This window comes from Triticum dicoccoides, chromosome 6B, assembly GCF_002162155.2.
Source record: "Triticum dicoccoides isolate Atlit2015 ecotype Zavitan chromosome 6B, WEW_v2.0, whole genome shotgun sequence".
Taxonomy (NCBI): Eukaryota; Viridiplantae; Streptophyta; class Magnoliopsida; order Poales; family Poaceae; genus Triticum; species Triticum dicoccoides.
Window position 1 is genome coordinate 401,057,247 of NC_041391.1, and position 15,751 is coordinate 401,072,997.

At 41.8% G+C, this 15,751-nt stretch overlaps 1 protein-coding gene across 2 annotated transcripts; it reads right to left on the reverse strand.

Moving 5' to 3' along the window:
• Positions 1-381: 381 nt before the first annotated feature.
• On the reverse strand, positions 382-8,899 carry LOC119326566. 2 transcript variants are annotated; one of them, XM_037600199.1, is made up of 18 exons: positions 8,737-8,899; positions 8,562-8,661; positions 7,837-7,893; positions 7,692-7,744; positions 7,519-7,552; positions 6,909-6,999; positions 6,141-6,232; positions 5,852-5,926; positions 5,081-5,166; positions 4,190-4,319; positions 3,731-3,820; positions 2,905-2,964; positions 2,226-2,317; positions 2,000-2,065; positions 1,792-1,849; positions 1,479-1,567; positions 1,029-1,149; positions 382-853 (listed from the first exon to the last, which is right to left on the reverse strand). In XM_037600199.1, the coding sequence occupies exons 1-18, from the start codon at positions 8,808-8,810 to the stop codon at positions 797-799; spliced, it is 1,425 nt and encodes a 474-aa protein (XP_037456096.1). In that variant the 5' UTR covers positions 8,811-8,899; the 3' UTR covers positions 382-796. The 2 variants fall into 2 exon arrangements, with proteins under 2 accessions (XP_037456096.1, XP_037456095.1); XM_037600198.1 differs by having other exon boundaries at positions 5,081-5,175.
• Between the last annotated feature and the right edge of the window lie 6,852 nt (positions 8,900-15,751).

The window sequence follows — 15,751 nt, forward strand, 5'->3', positions numbered from 1 at the left end:
ATTTTCATTGCTTAGTGATTGGGGATACAATCATTGTGCCCGGGTTGCACAATGACATCAATGTGTTGCAGCAATCTCATCGGCTGCAAGGTTGTGTGCGAAAGAAGCTCCTCCATGCAACTATACCATCAATGAAAACTACAAAATGGGGTACCATACACAGAAGTTTATGGAAGGAAACCCCTCCGTCCGGTTTTACAAGGCCGCTGGCATGCTTTCTCTCGATCTCCCGCCGCTGGCTGCGCGCGCGGCTGGATGCATGCAAAAGCGAACGGCGCACAACTGACTGCATGCAACAGCTGTCCACTAATTTCTTCCGTACTGAACTGTAGTTGCTACGCTCGAAAATCACGAGCTTTAAACCTGGACAGAGGCAGTACATACGTGGCAATTTTCCATCTTAAGCATGACGAATCAAGAGGGTTCATCTACACAACACAAATCAAACTGATTCCAAATAGTTCAGGTACAGACCAAGACATATACAGATGACAGCACTTTCTGTATACCATCGGATCGGATGGCTAAAGAAGAAACAGTAATTACAAGTGAACAATCCTCCTCGCCCCCATAAGCCAACACTTGAAAGATCAAGTGCAACGACCATGTCCATTGGTCTTCTGGCCGCAAGCTGAATCTTGTGACCAACTACACAACTTCCCCAGCTAAAGCAACCTGCCAACCAAATTCAACAAAGTCCCATGCTGCACACGTCCTTCTTATGTGCAGGGCGTCCATGAGATAATAATGCCGGATATTGCTTGTGCTTGGAGGAAGCTCCTGATGTGCTCGGGCCCTACTCTGGATCTCTGACGGTCTCATACTTTTGTGATACCATGAGCAACGACGAGAACTGCAGACAATAGTGACTAGTTATATTTTTGCCACCTGACTCCAATTTTGTTTGTAAATCTGACAAAATTCCAGTTCTAAAGCCATTCGGCACATACGTAGATCCAGTATGGCCTTTCACGTGCGGAATCGGAATATAGATATAGCAATCTTAACCAGAATGTAAGCAAACTAACCTCGGTACCGCAAATTATGTTGTGACTGAGTGGATGGGCTGCACAGGAAAGCGCCCTTTCGGATAAGGGAATAAACTTGTTTTCTGCAGGTTGATTTTCCTCGGAGCCTTTTGTTTCCTCGCTGAAACATGGAAAGCCAGGTGAGGAAACAAGAATGAACATCGTGCATAAAATGAGCTGAATCCAAAGTTATTTCCAAGGGAATTTCTTTTTTATTTTTGTTCAATGGATCCAAGAAAAAAGCGATGAATTGCGGAAATTGTGGAACTTATCCACATACGTCCCAGCAAATAACTACACCCTCTGCTTCTAAACATAAGACGTCCCGTTGGTTCAGTTTAAACTGCCAAAACGTCTTATATTTGGGAATGGAGGTGGTAAAAGATTAGATTGCCAGGTAAGTTGACTCTGTCAAAAACAAAACAAACTGGAAATGAAAGACCAGCATACTTGTAGTCCACATGGCATGCAGAGCTTGTATCTGGATGAAAATCCAGTGCATACATTCCATTACTGGAGGAAGATCCGACTGCATAAATCTGCACAATGTAAACATATGACATGCATCATATGCCTTAATGTGTTTCACTATGTTTTATGTCAAGAAATGGAAATAACAAATATTATGGCTAGCATGGTAAGCAGGACTGCATCTGTTAGCATTCATGAAAATTTATTTTCTTCATCCGATGTCTCACGGGGTCCAATTATAAGAAAAGTGTTGCATGTGTTAAGATTTGAGGATGCCCTATAATTTTCTTACTGAAGATGTTGACAGCCAGGTCGCTTTCCGCTTATGCAACACAGAGCCCACACCCTCCCTAATAAAACAAACAGCAGAGAACCACAAAACAGTTTGGTCATATTTCCTTGGGAGAAATTTTTGTCACATTTGTAAAGCTTACGAAGACATATTCGTATGGAGTCCAAGTTTGTCATATTTCCTTGGGAGAAATTTTTGTCACACTTACAACCAAGCAGGAGGAGGGCAGTGCAGATGACTAACACTGAAAGTGTTGACATTCAGGACTCCAGACCTAACATGGGATGCAGATGGATGAGAAATCACTAGTAAGCACACATCACTGAAATTTATACAAGAAATGGAAGAATGAAGAGTAAAAACAATAAGAACAAAGTAACCATTGATTTTTATGATTATATAATGACAATAACTGAGAGGTCTGAGATACTTACCACCCATCATCAAGATGGAAGGCTAACTGATATGAGCAACTAGGGTTAAAGTCTATCGACAGAATTTCACTTGAAACAATGTTTGATTGTTCCTGAAAATAGTTAGCAAGGTGAAAATGATGTTAAACTAAGAAATATGTTTTATAGCCTTAATATTGTTAGCATTATAAGTTATCTAACGATACTCCAAACGAACTATTGTTATTCCTATATCTCAAAGCTTCAAAGGCAAAAATATCTAGCTTCAAAGAGAAAAACAGTTCCAAACCATTATAATTGGGATGGATCGGATAGATGAACTATACCATTTTGTAATATGTCTGAAAACAGAATTTCGGTTCATCAGATGGATGAACTAAAAATTTATTAAACATGTTTTGAAACATCCAAAAGCATTGTGCACCTTCCAATTGAGATACATTATTGAATGTTAGATTAGATGCTGTACAATAAATGTGGGTTTCTTTTCTTTTCCCGATATTAGAGTTCAGGGTTTAGGGTTTCTTTTCTGTTCCACAATCGAACTAGTTGACAGTTCATGCAGATGGCTCTGATATGGAATCATGTCAGTAATACTATTTGTATGTGAGGCTTCAATATGGGTCACAAGAATGGAAACGGATACATGAGGTTTCTTTAGCATAAATTCCCTTGCAGTAAGTATTTATCTTTCAAATACCTTCAGCGATGCAATTTTTCCCAACAACGTTGATATCTTCACTGATGACAAAGGTTGAACCTGGATGAAAATTTTGTCAGCCCAGAACCAAGGCAAGGTACAATAGTCATCATGTTGCCAAGACAGCTATGACATTGCTGCGTAAAAAGGTTCAAAATGAAGGACTGTTCTTTCTCTACTACTTTCTCTCTTATAAAATGGTACTAGCACTGTCACGGCCATGACATGAAATACAAAATAAATTGGAAATTAGATAGATTATCCTTGGAATTGCACTTCATAGTCTAGTCCACTAAACCACTACCTATTTCTAATCTTCCGCAGATCACATTTAACATGATATCTTAACAAGAGTTGTTTCTGTAATTTAGGGGGTTCTTTAGCATATTGTGAGTTTTAGTAGGTTTTCAGATTGAGTCCCACGCTTGTGATTTATCATTGGAGGTTGGTGGATGACAGGGGCAGTTTCCTCTGAGATTCACTTTTAGTTTTCTTGGCACCTGGAAACCACTTATAAATTACAATCAGCTTAAGTATATAAAAATGGAATAAACAAAAGCAACTTTGGGGGTATCATTTAAAAACATCATAGTAAAAAGGGTGTATTTACAATCAAATAGAACTAACTTGCTGACTATAGATATGTAGAAACTTGTATGTGCATGCTGAATTGGTACAGCACTACTGCATACATAAAGTTCACAAACAGAAGTTCTCTTTTCTGATTCACAGAATACTGAAATCATCATGCAGAATATCAAGTTGGATGACCTTAGATCACATGAAAAGAAGCAGAACTAGCAGAATGTTCATCTGCTGAATGTACCTCATTATGGCTTTGAAAAGCAGCTGATGCCCTCCCTCCACGTGTATCCCAAACATGAATGGTCCCATTTCTAGTTGCGCCAAACACTGTCTGAAAAAAACATATTTTATAAGTCCACATACATGAATGGATGAACTGTAAACTGTTCAAGGTAACAGAAAAAGCAAACTGCATAAAAACAAAAATAGCAAGATTAGCCTCTTGTTTACCACTAAGTTTGGAAAAAGCGTATTTTGGTCGATCATACAGTAGATATACAACATATCAGCAGACATCACATTACATCATATTAGGTGGTATTTACAAAGCAAGACAGAATCTGAAACATAGGTTAGTGTATAAGAGGACAGCATTAACACAGCTAAACAACTGTTTTTATAAAACATCAGTACTTAACATGAGAATTAGGATAGGTACATACTATAGAACAACAAATATTTAACATGATAATTAGCATACCCGATTATCCATATTTAACTTGACACTGGTAAATTGAGATTCTGGGAGTGCTGTAAGCTCAACACAGTGTGTCTTACTTAGCCGCCTGTCCCACATGTAGACTGCACCATCAAGTCCAGAAGCAAATAGCCTACAATGGTGAGCCAGTAAGTGGAAATTTTATGCATAATTTCCAGCTAGAGAAATCTCGTTAAGAATATTGGTATTTTGGTGCAAATATACATAGCTTATGCCTCCCAAATACTAGTTTTTTCTGGTTTATTAGGCCCATGCATATCCCTAGATCAGCAATTTGACCAACATAATACAAGTTATATATTACAAAAATTATACCATTAGAAACTTCAAATGTTCTAGTTTCTAATTGTATAACTTTTGTGATATATCATTTATATTACAGTGGTAAAATTGACAACCTAGAGATACGCGACCTATAAACTGGAAAGGAGGGAGTACCGATATATTGTAAGGTGGTAACAGTGTTGCCAGTACACTTAGTAATTAGCAATGATAACCAAGATCCACTTTTCCACCATAAGCAGAATCTAAACTCTCACAGTACAGATCGACACCAACCAGAAGCAGAATCTACATACTCTCTTCTTTGGAAACACATCTCACCCCCATCCAGTCAAGTAAAAACTATTACTTTAGTTTTTCATTTATTATCACAACTTCATTTATTTAGCTTCACAACTGCTAATATTTCTTTAGTTTTTCTTGAAGGAAGGGTCAAACCATATTTTCCCCTTTCTATGAAAAGAACAAGAAACATGATATGCAGTCAGTCATTTATACAAAGCATCACAATAGTTGCTAAATAGAAATAATTTATGATTGGCCTTATCACAAGTGACATGACAGTGAAATAAACACAAAACTGTCACATACCGTGACTTATCGTCTGGAGTAAAAGCTAGATCAGTCAAACCCTTCCGGGATTCCGAGCAGAGACCATGAAATTTGGTCTTCCCTTTCTGTAAAACCTAAAATACAATAATTTAAAAATCGGAACAGTTGTGAGGGACGTTGTGTAATACTCCCTCCGTCCCAAAATTCTTGTCTTAGATTTGTCTAAATGCGGATGTATCAAGTCACATTTTAGTATTAGATACATCCGTATCTAGACGAATCTAAGACAAGAATTTTGGGACGGAGGGAGTACAATGAACTACTACAACAAATTTCCTTCTAATGGACTAAGATGTACAGCATCTGGAAGTATATTATCTTGAAATATTATCCAGAAACCTTTTCTTCAGCATTGTGCAATTTTGCTTTTAGTGATGCTGATGGAACCCTGTCTACCTTGTTATATGATGACCAAGGATGAGTGCAGCTTTTTAAAATGGGCGTACCCATTAGCGGATTGGATATTTGTACTGTACCAAAAAACTGGGGGAAAACCCCGGGTAATGTGCCAATCAACACATGGGTTTGCTCAAAATTCCATGGCCATATGTGGTGTTTGGCAGAAACAAACCGCCAACAGTAACAACAAATATATTTTACTGGCATGTTTATTTTGGAATTGAAGGAGAAAGAAAAGACTACATGATCTTTGAAATTCTGATGTAAGTCAACATGGAGAAAATATATTTACAGTATCATTGAGTAAGAAGTAAAGCATTTCTTAAGGAACAATGCAAAAGAGGTACTTACTTCAGTCGGAGCAGATGAGACGTACCCAATGTCAAACAGTAAAACTTTGTCAGTTTGGCTAGATGAGCAAACAATCTGCATCAGGCATGCTCAGAGCTCAATAATAAAAATAGATAGAAACCACATAAGTCATAAGCGCTATATTTAATTTATAAAATAAACATAATTGCCGTCCCTAACTGCCAGTTACACTTATCATTCCTCATTGATATTGAGTGCCAAAGTACTTTCTGAACTCAGATAAAATGAAAAAAGGAAATCTCAAATGAAATTCAATGCTGATACTAACCTCGTCTTGATTTCCTGGATTCCATCGGACAGCACACAGAGGCATTGAGTTTGATATATGGAGCACATAATTTGATGAGTCATCTGGTAAACCTACCAATGAATAAGTAATAACAGCAAAATTATGACGAGACCTGAGACAGTAAACTAGGAATAAATCATCTTGAGCGTGACTTTTCCTTGAATATTCTGAGAGGATGTTCTGTTTCATAAATATATGGTTGAGAAACACAGTACACTATCATTTTAACTTTTTGGTTAGCTACCTGGATATTTGGAGTGGTTTAACAAGGCCAATTTATATCAACATATGCAGCAACAGAAAGTACAGGGTACATCCATATTATGGAAATCCTTAATCTGGACGTGGCAAACTAGGTCTATTTTCTCAAAGAGGATGATTCAAACGAGATTACCAGTGTCTTAAAATGATACCATCATTCTTAGGGGAGTTCCTGAAGCTTATTTCATAGTAAGAACTAACAAATGCCTGATGTACATTAAAGCAAAGTTGCCAAGACTTCTATGTACAATTCTATGTTCCTGTTGGAGCATTCCAACCCTGACCCTGCAGGGTTACAATGATAAACTAATGGCTTGATCTTATGATCTACACAGTAACGGTCTTTAAGGTGTCATCCTATAATTACTATATGATTCTACCAACACACAGGCGAATCTACTAGGACCATAATACAGAGAATATTATTTGCAAGGCATCTACTTTCAGCATTTTTCTAGCAAACCGAGTCGGGTAAGTTTAACTTACTACATGATGGGCCATACAAGGAACAGTATAAGGTCTCAAAGTCATGCACTGTTAAACATCCTGAGATTGTCACTGATGCGAGGTATACTCCCTGCACAATTAAAAACATAAGGAAGGTGCTTAAACATTCATGTATCACAGTCTGCTTCAAAAAAGTAATCAATATGAGTTGGTTATACTTGTTAATCCCGCTCAAATGGTCATTTTGTTTTCTTAATGAAACGGACGCTCTGGTACCAGGTAGTTACAGTGTGTGATAATCTACTATTATAAGTACAAAAGGTAAAATGCATAACTCAAGATTTTCATCCTATGCATATGCTTTGTGCAAAATACAGAACTAAAACAATATTTCTAGTCAAACATAGAGTAACAGGAAAGAGATATAGATCTATAATTAACTTCATGATAAACTGGTACCAAGTAGAACAGCACAGAACATTCTTGCCACATACTGGGCAGAGGACAGAGTGGAGTGGAAATATGGAAGTATTAGTTGAATCTGAATGGAAGTAACAGTTGTTCCAGACAGAATGTACTGAATTTCATACACCTCAGGTAGTGAGGCTAAGCTGGGAAAATTAAAATTTTGTATGCATTTCAATGGTACCTTTTTATCAAATTCCATTGCCGAAACCCCCTCCCTGCTTATCAAATTAAATGAAACAAGTTTGTTAGCCTATCTAACAAGGACAAAGCGAGCAATTGAACTGTATTAGGTGATCGTGACACTAGAGATTTTGCAATGAAATACTCCAAGAAAACTAGAAGATAAATGCTGACCTAGCTGGATGGTAACACCCAGCAAATGTTGAAGCATTAATCATGCGATTCACCTAATAGGAGCAGAAGTGATGAACAGATTAGCCAGATAATATACATTGACTCAGCACTACAAAATACAAACCAGCGTACTTATCAGCATTACATATGTCGGGCACCGTTCCTCGCCATGCGTGTAGTACTTGTGTTCGAAGGTCCTAATCTTCTCAGCATAAAAAGAAAAGTTCACAACATTAGCCTAATATATAAAAAGAGTAGAAATTGCTTCGCTTAAAAAACAAGAACTTGGAAGAAGCGTAGGCACTAATAAAAATTTCTCCATTTTCTGGTACAAATTTCCAAAGTTAACACACAACTAGGATACTTGCCAATTTAAAGAGCATAAACTCTATAACACAAATAGGATTCTGCACAGTTTTAGTGATGATTTATCTGAACTAGTCTCTCAACAATGTTTCCCCAGTGTCCAGGATACTATGATAAGCATCTATGAGTGTTGGGAAGTCATCAGCACAGATTCCGAAATTCCAGTAGATAAAGAAAACAGAAGCTAGCAACATCCTCAAAGCGCCAAGTCCCTGACCATTTCAATGTTCCGATCTACCATAATCCACCACAACTCACTATGAAAGGAAAAATGTGCTGAAACTTAAAACGGCAGCTGTAAGTCTGTAACGCTCAAATTACAAGAAAAGTTTAAGCTTTTCATCCCATTAACCTACTCCAACATTGCCGTCCCATTAGATTTCCTAAGAATGAAATGAAATTTGGAGGATTCCATTTCCTATTTCCGACCCCCTACGCTGTAATTCCAGTCTGAAACGCGACAACCTGAAACAAAAACATCACTCTTCTCGAAATATCTACAACCTCGGCAAGGGAATCGAGGAGACGGCGGGATTCCCGATGTCGAAACCTGGCGTCGACACGGCCATCCAGCTCCACGGCAATACGGCTCCACCGGTGCCACCTACGGACCAGAAGGGAGGTCAGAACACCAAGGAGGCCGGAACAGGTGGGGAGGAAAGGGTCCGAGGTGGAGCACCTCCGAGGCGGCGGTTGTGGCGCTTTGGGGCCCTCGTCGGCGGAAGGCGGCACCGCGACGAGGAACTTGTCCATGGCGCCGCCTGGTTAGGGTTCGAGTTCGACAGATTTTCCCGCCAAAATGAAACAGCAGAGGCGTGGCCGTGAAAAGAAACCGCGGGGCTTTCTCCCTGCGCCATTTCCGATTGGCGGCCGAGGGCGACAAAGTAAGCTACGGAATGACAATTGTAATAACCCCTCAAAAAGAAACTAAATTTGTAATACAGTCATTGTCTAATCCTTTGTTCCTAAGTACTTCCTCCGTAAACTAATATAAGAGCGTTTAGATCATTACTTTAGTGATCTAAACGCTCTTATATTAGTTTACACAGGTAGTACAGTACTATCTACGCTAACTAATTTTCTTAACCTTGCAATCAACAATGCATTGTGCTTATGGAGATGCTTAATAAAATAAATCAAGTTTTTAAGCTTCAATTCTTATTTAAGGGATGCCTAATTAAGCGTCTATCCTATGCAAATAAGCATTGATGCTTAAGAAAATATTGGTCTATTTTTTTAGCACTTTCCCTAGACATCTTGCATTGTACAAGACCTAAAAAAAGTCATGTATTTCACACAAAAATTATTTTAAAGTCTCGAGTTAGAACTTTTGCATTAGTCCCCTGGAAAAAAAATCTTCTGCTTAGTCTATACATGCAATGTTGCTACATCATCAATTTATGCATATTAATTATGCTGCAACTTTATACTACTGAAGCAACGACAATTAATACAGATCAGTACAAAGTTGTACTAAACCAACAAATATTAATATGGATCAGAGGTAGTACTCCCTCCGTTTTTATTTACTCTGCATATTAGAGTTGACTGAAGTCAATCTTCGTAAAGTTTGACCAAGTTTATAGAAAACAATATAGACATTTATCATAATAAATCTATATGATGTGAAAGTACATTCAATAATAAATCTAATGTTGTTGATTTGTTATTGTATATCTTAATATTTTTGTTTATAAACTTGGTCAAAGTTTGTAAAGCTTGACTTTGACTAAAGCTAATATGCGAACTAAATAAAAACGGAGGGAGTATTAGATTTTGTATTCTTACCAAAGTAGAAGCGCGCTTTGCCATGCCCGCTTTTCTACAAAGTTTTCTTTACGCTTCTATTCATCAAATCTTAGGTTGAAAGATGACCAGACCGGGCACACCTAGCAGACGGATCACTCTCTCGAGCAAGCAATGGAGGAGAGGTGGCACCGATGAAAATAATAAGAGTGGCATGGTGTGGTGAATTGCTCCCTTCGACAACCAAACGGCTTTGCAATCCTTATGCATAACAATGTTGCTATCAAAGAGTGATATACAGTAGTGCCACCGACTTCATGCAACCACCGATCACATGGGTAATTCCTCATGACCCGCTCAGCCCAGATCTCATCAAAGATAATATGTGATTCACTGAGCCCTGCACGCACACCCCATATACCTGCATGTGGGCTCTAACAACATACACAAGTTTCACAGTCAGATCCCATGGGATGCCCCAACCTCGATGCACCACAATGTCCCTTTCTAGGGAGTTTAGTATTTGTAAATATGTGATTAGTGGATAATTATACCAAACCACACTATCATCTGTTATAAGTTTTGTAGTGCTTTAAATCCAAAGATATGTTATATATGCTGCTATAACCACCAAAATTCATCAAAAAAGAAAGAACCGCCAAGGAAAGAAATGGCAGAGATAACACATAAGAAAAGAGATCTGACTTGAAGAGATAAGTACCATGTGCAACATTTTAACTAACATGTAGAGATTTCTCACGTAGTAACATCTTGGAAATAGCAACCTGGATTTGTTTTTATTAAAATAATAAATGAACGAACAATTTGGTTAGTTTGTTTCAATCAAATTAGTTTCGATTACTGGCAATGGTCTCTAGGTTATTTTCCAATCATAGAGTTCCTCATATCCCCTTGTGGAAAGTATTAAAATATTCTATGAAACATCAGTATGTGATCATCACAAGGCTATAATCCGGCAATAGAGAATACACATGTGAGTGTGCGTTTATTTGGATCTACAAAAGAGAAATGACATGTATTATCCACTAGAAGTATATCTCTTATACCCATATTGCAACGATTTGGTCGAGTGATTCTTAGCAATTGACATTTATGCTTGTTAAAAAGATAGAAATAGGAAATGAATTAACTACAACATGAACATTAGTAAAAGGATCGATATAGTTGACTAGAGGGGGGGGGGGGTGAAAGAACATGTAGTGCCCCCATGTTTAGTTTTGGTAATTGATGAAAATCTCTATGGACTAATGGTTGTCTTGAGTTATATTTGAAGGATTTGTCCATAGGCTTTTCTTGAGGTCCATTTGTTGGTTTCAAGGAGAGTATGTGATGACCAAGATGCTATTCAAGGAATTATCTAAAGATTGGTCATGTGAGAGGTTGATCAAGACTAAGTCAGAGAGTGAATCAAGCTGATCACCTCACAAAGCGTGCAAGATGTATCGAGAGGGATCAAGTGATCCCATGGTATGGTAAGCATTGTCCATTACGCTTTGTGAACTAACCCATGGTCTGCGTGAGAGTTCTATGTGGGGTTAGGTATGTTTTCATGGGCTTGCGTCAAGAGGAAGATATCATACAATCCATAGAGAGGATGACATCAAGTGGTGATCGTCATCAAGATTGTGGTGTGCAAGTTCAAGTGGAGCATCATGAAGAGATCACGTCCTTGATGCTTGCCATCCATTGTGGTGACAATGTACTTGTGAAGATGTGCTAAGGAGTGGCTCACCCATAGTGGAGTAGGGGGGCAATCTACTAGTCTTCGTCAAGCTAGTGCAATCAAGAAAGGTGGTACAAGTTGAGAGGTCAAGATCTTCATCATATAGCTCAAATGGATTATGCACAAGGCAAAGCTAGCGCAATCAAGAAAGGTGGTACAAGTTGAGAGGTCAAGATCTTCATCATATAGATCAAATGGATTATGCACAAGGCAAAAGTTTGTCCTTTATAGGTTTCTATTTTATAGGTCTCATGGTGTTAGTTGGAGACCGGATTATAGGATCGATAGCCATACTATCAAGGGGGGCTCTTGAGTGAGTAGCTTTTTCGTATTGTTGGTAGAGAGCTCAAACCTTTGCATCTTTGGCATCATATTTCTTGGTTCTTGTTTTGGCTTTTCTCTTTGTGAGGTTTTAGAGCTTATGGTTATCTTCGTGACAAGCTCTAGTTCATTGAAAACCGATTTCCTATGCATCTTCTTTTGCGTTTTCGGTGTTGGAGTTTTTACCGGTCTTATTTGAGAAAGGGTTCTCACCATTTTATTTTGAGTATTTTCTCAAATGCTATATCTTGATATTTCTATCAAGATTGTGTTAGCCCCTGTCTTTACCTTTCCAACAAACTTGGTTTCATCAAATTTGGAGTTCGTTTGCAAAAGTTGTGGTCGTTTCAATTTTACCGGTTCCCGCCTCTCTCTGCCTAGTGCGGATGCCCAGGGTCCTTGACCCCCGGGTGCCCGGGGTCACCCGAGCCCCTCCATAGTGACCTCTCTGGCCGATTCGGGTGCCCGGGGTCTCGCCCCCTGGGTGCCCGGGGTGATCCGGGGCGCTCTCTCTCCTCCTCTGATCAACCCGGGTGCCCGGGCTCCTCCGCCTCCTCCTCTCAGCCCCCTCCGGGTGCCCGGGGTTGGGCACCCCGGGTACCCGCCCCCCTGTCGTTGTGCTTCCCTTGTTCGTCCGGGTGCCCGGGGTTTTTCCCCCCGGGTGCCCGGAGTTTAGTGGCTTTCTCTCTGGGTTGTTCGGGTGCCCATACCCCTTTTGTCTGGGTGCCCGGGGTACAACGACCATATTTTTCTTGGGGTATTTATACCCCCTTCTTCCTCCTCCAACCTAAGAAATCTGAGAAAGTTTTTTCCCCACCATTGTTGACCTCTTGGAGCTTGCTATCTCTCAATTCCTCCATGGATTCTTGCTAGTTTTTTGGGGGGGAGGAGAGGAGATCTAGATCCACATTTTCTCCTCTGTGTGAGGGGAACCCCTTGGATCTAGATCTTGAAGTTATTGGTGTTCTCCTTCTTGTTCTTCCTCTCATTTTGATGTAAAGCTTCGGGCAAGCGTCGGGGTCTCCAATTAGGTTGTGGAGATCGCCCTGAGCATTTTGTACGGGTTCCCATGACCACCCCCAAGGGTTGCCAAAGTGTACGGGTTCGGTGACCGCCCTCAAGGGTTGCCATTTGTACGGGTTCGGTGACCGCCCTCAAAGGTCCCTTAGTGGAATCACGACATTTTGCATTGTGCGAGGGCATGAGGAGATTATGGTGGCCCTAGTGCCTTCTTGGGGAGCATTGTGCCTCCACACCGCTCCAAACGGAGATTAGCATCCCGCAAGGGTGTGAACTTCGGGATACAACGTCGTCTCTGCGTGCCTCGGTTATCTCTTACCCGAGCCCTTTACTTATGCACTTTACTTTGTGATACCATACTATGACATGTTATATATCTTGCGCCCCCAAACTGAACGAACTAGGGAGATGTCACCTGATATTGTTGATGAAGAGTTGTTAAAGTAGCCAAAAAAATGCGTGCTACTGAAGTCGTTCCTCATGAGCCGCTCCGGTGTCGGGCCTCGGGAAGCTCAGAGGGACCAGAAGGCTCCTGAGGGTGCTCCTCCATCTCCGTCTGGATTGCCTGACGCCTGGCCTCGCAGGCCACTTGAGCGCCCCTCATGCAGCTCTGGAACGCCTCAGCCGCGCCCGCCAGGCCGAAAGGCATGCAGACATAGCTGTGAGGCGGTCCCTCGCATCGGCCGACACGAGACGACCACATGAGCTGCCGAGATGTGGCCTGTTGAGCCCAGGGATGTCGATGCAGACGCGGAACTCTCTACCCTCGCTAGGGCAGTGAGCTCCGCCTCGCGGCCGACGATGATCGCCTTGCAGAACCCTTCCTTCCTGAATCTCCTTGATCGCCTCGCTGATGAGCTCCTGAATGCCTGGTGCCTCACTCCTGCTGCCTTCTCCTGGGAAGCGTGTTCTGAAGAGCGCCTTCACATGGTGCCCGAGCATCGCCCTCGCGACATCGGCTAGGTCTGAGGCCCTCCAGAGGAGAGCCCCCAAGCCCAGCCTGAGAGGGGCACCGGGCGCGCTGTCGGTGTCAAAACCGCCGGATCTCGGGTAGGGGGTCCCGAACTGTGCGTCTAAGGCTAATGGTAACAGGAGGCAGGGGACACAGTGTTTACCCAGGTTTGGGCCCTCTCGATGGAGGTAATACCCTACTTCCTGCTTGATTGATCTTAATGATATGAGTATTAAAAGAGTTAATCTACCACAGATCATAGAGGCTAAACCCTAGAAGCTAACCTATGGTTATGATTGTTGTTGTCCTACGGACTAAACCCTCCGGTTTATATAGACATCGGAGGGGGCTAGGGTTACACAGGGCCGGTTACAAAGAAAGGAATCTTAATATCCTAACTGCCAAGCTTGCCTCCCACGCAAAGGAGAGTCCCATCCAGACACGGGACGAAGTCTTCTATCTTGTATCTTCATAGTCCAACAGTCCAGCATTCGCATATAGTCCGGTTGTCCGAGGACCCCCTAATCCAGGACTCCCTTAGTAGCCCCCGAACCAGGCTTCAATGACGATGAGTCCGGCGTGCAAATTGTCTTCGGCATTGCAAGGCGGGTTCCTTCTCCAAATTCTTCAAAGTACCTGTTGTAAAAGCAGTGTCCGGTTCCCCATTTAATGTTACGCTCATCGGCTTCTGCACCTTAACGGTCTCAACCTCCACGTGTCAAGTGAATGCGAGAAGTCATGGCATTTTTACATTTGCCACCCTAGCCATGTAAATAAATTGTCTATTAAAGAGACAGGGATCTTCCGATCTGATCCACACCATCTTCCCCAAGCGAGGAATCATCAGAGCGTGCCCGAAAAAACCACTCCAACATGGTCGGCGCCCGCGGCTCTTCCTCCCGCTCTCGCAACACCAATCCGGGCGATTGGGAGAAGTGTGCCATATCCCATGGCCGATTAGTGAAGTTGCAGACCCAAGGGTATCTACCTCCTGCATATTCAGTCCCCGTTCGAGCCGGACTGGCCTCCTTCGACGGCGGGGAGCAGGCGGAGAACTTTCCCAACCCATCCAGGGGGAGCGAGTATGCCTCGTTTCCTACTTGCTGTGGGGTGTCAGATTTCCAATCAATCCATTTATCCGCGGGCTTCTGGAGTTCTACGGCCTCCAGCCGCACAACTTCACACCTGCCTCCATCCTGCACATCGCAGGTTACGTCGCTCTTTGCGAGCTATTCTTGGGATGTGAAGCCCATTTTGAGCTGTGGAAGAAGTTATTCTGCCTCGTCCCCCGTAATCAAGGGGGATCAATATTCCAAGTGGGCGGAGCCGAGATATGGCGCATCGCCGGGACCGGATACTTATCCGCCACACTGAAGAAGGCACCCGAAGAGTGGCCCTCCGAGTGGTTTTATATTGAGGACGTCTCCCTTCCCGACCCAATCCAAATGGGTCTTCCGGAGTTTACAAATGCTCCATTGAGAAAACGCCTTAACTGGCGTCCCCGGAGCCCCAGAGAGGAAGATAGTAGGGAGGTCCTTCAATTGACGAGCAAGATAAGAATACTCGCTCAATCCGAATTGTCAATATTCAAGGTATGGCGATATCCATAATGCGAGGAGTTCAGCTACGCCAATATCGAGGGCATCCCATGTGGCACTTCAAAGGAGACGATGACGCCACCCGCTGTGGCCAAAAGGGTCCGCACTCCACCACCGCTCTGGTGGAAATACTGTCCGATTTATACAAGGGGGAAAGAGAGGAGTTCGTTTGCATTAAACCACGGGATGGCTTTTCCATGTACAACCCTCCCAGTTGGGTGAGTTGCCATTCATCACTCTGCTCTATTCATTCCCTGAGCCTTTGTTTTTATAAATATTTATTTCTGTCTACTTATAACAGGAATGGCGGAAA

Bases quoted from the DNA above. Each gene is read 5' to 3' on its own strand.
- LOC119326566 (XM_037600198.1), bottom strand. From the start codon at position 8,810: ATGGACAAGTTCCTCGTCGCGGTGCCGCCTTCCGCCGACGAGGGCCCC. The intron at 5,176-5,851 runs GTAAGTACCTCT...ATTGTATTTTAG, and splicing joins TCTCATCTGCTCCGACTGAA to GTTTTACAGAAAGGGAAGAC. The intron at 854-1,028 runs GTTAGTTTGCTT...TATTGTCTGCAG, and splicing joins ACATAATTTGCGGTACCGAG to TTCTCGTCGTTGCTCATGGT.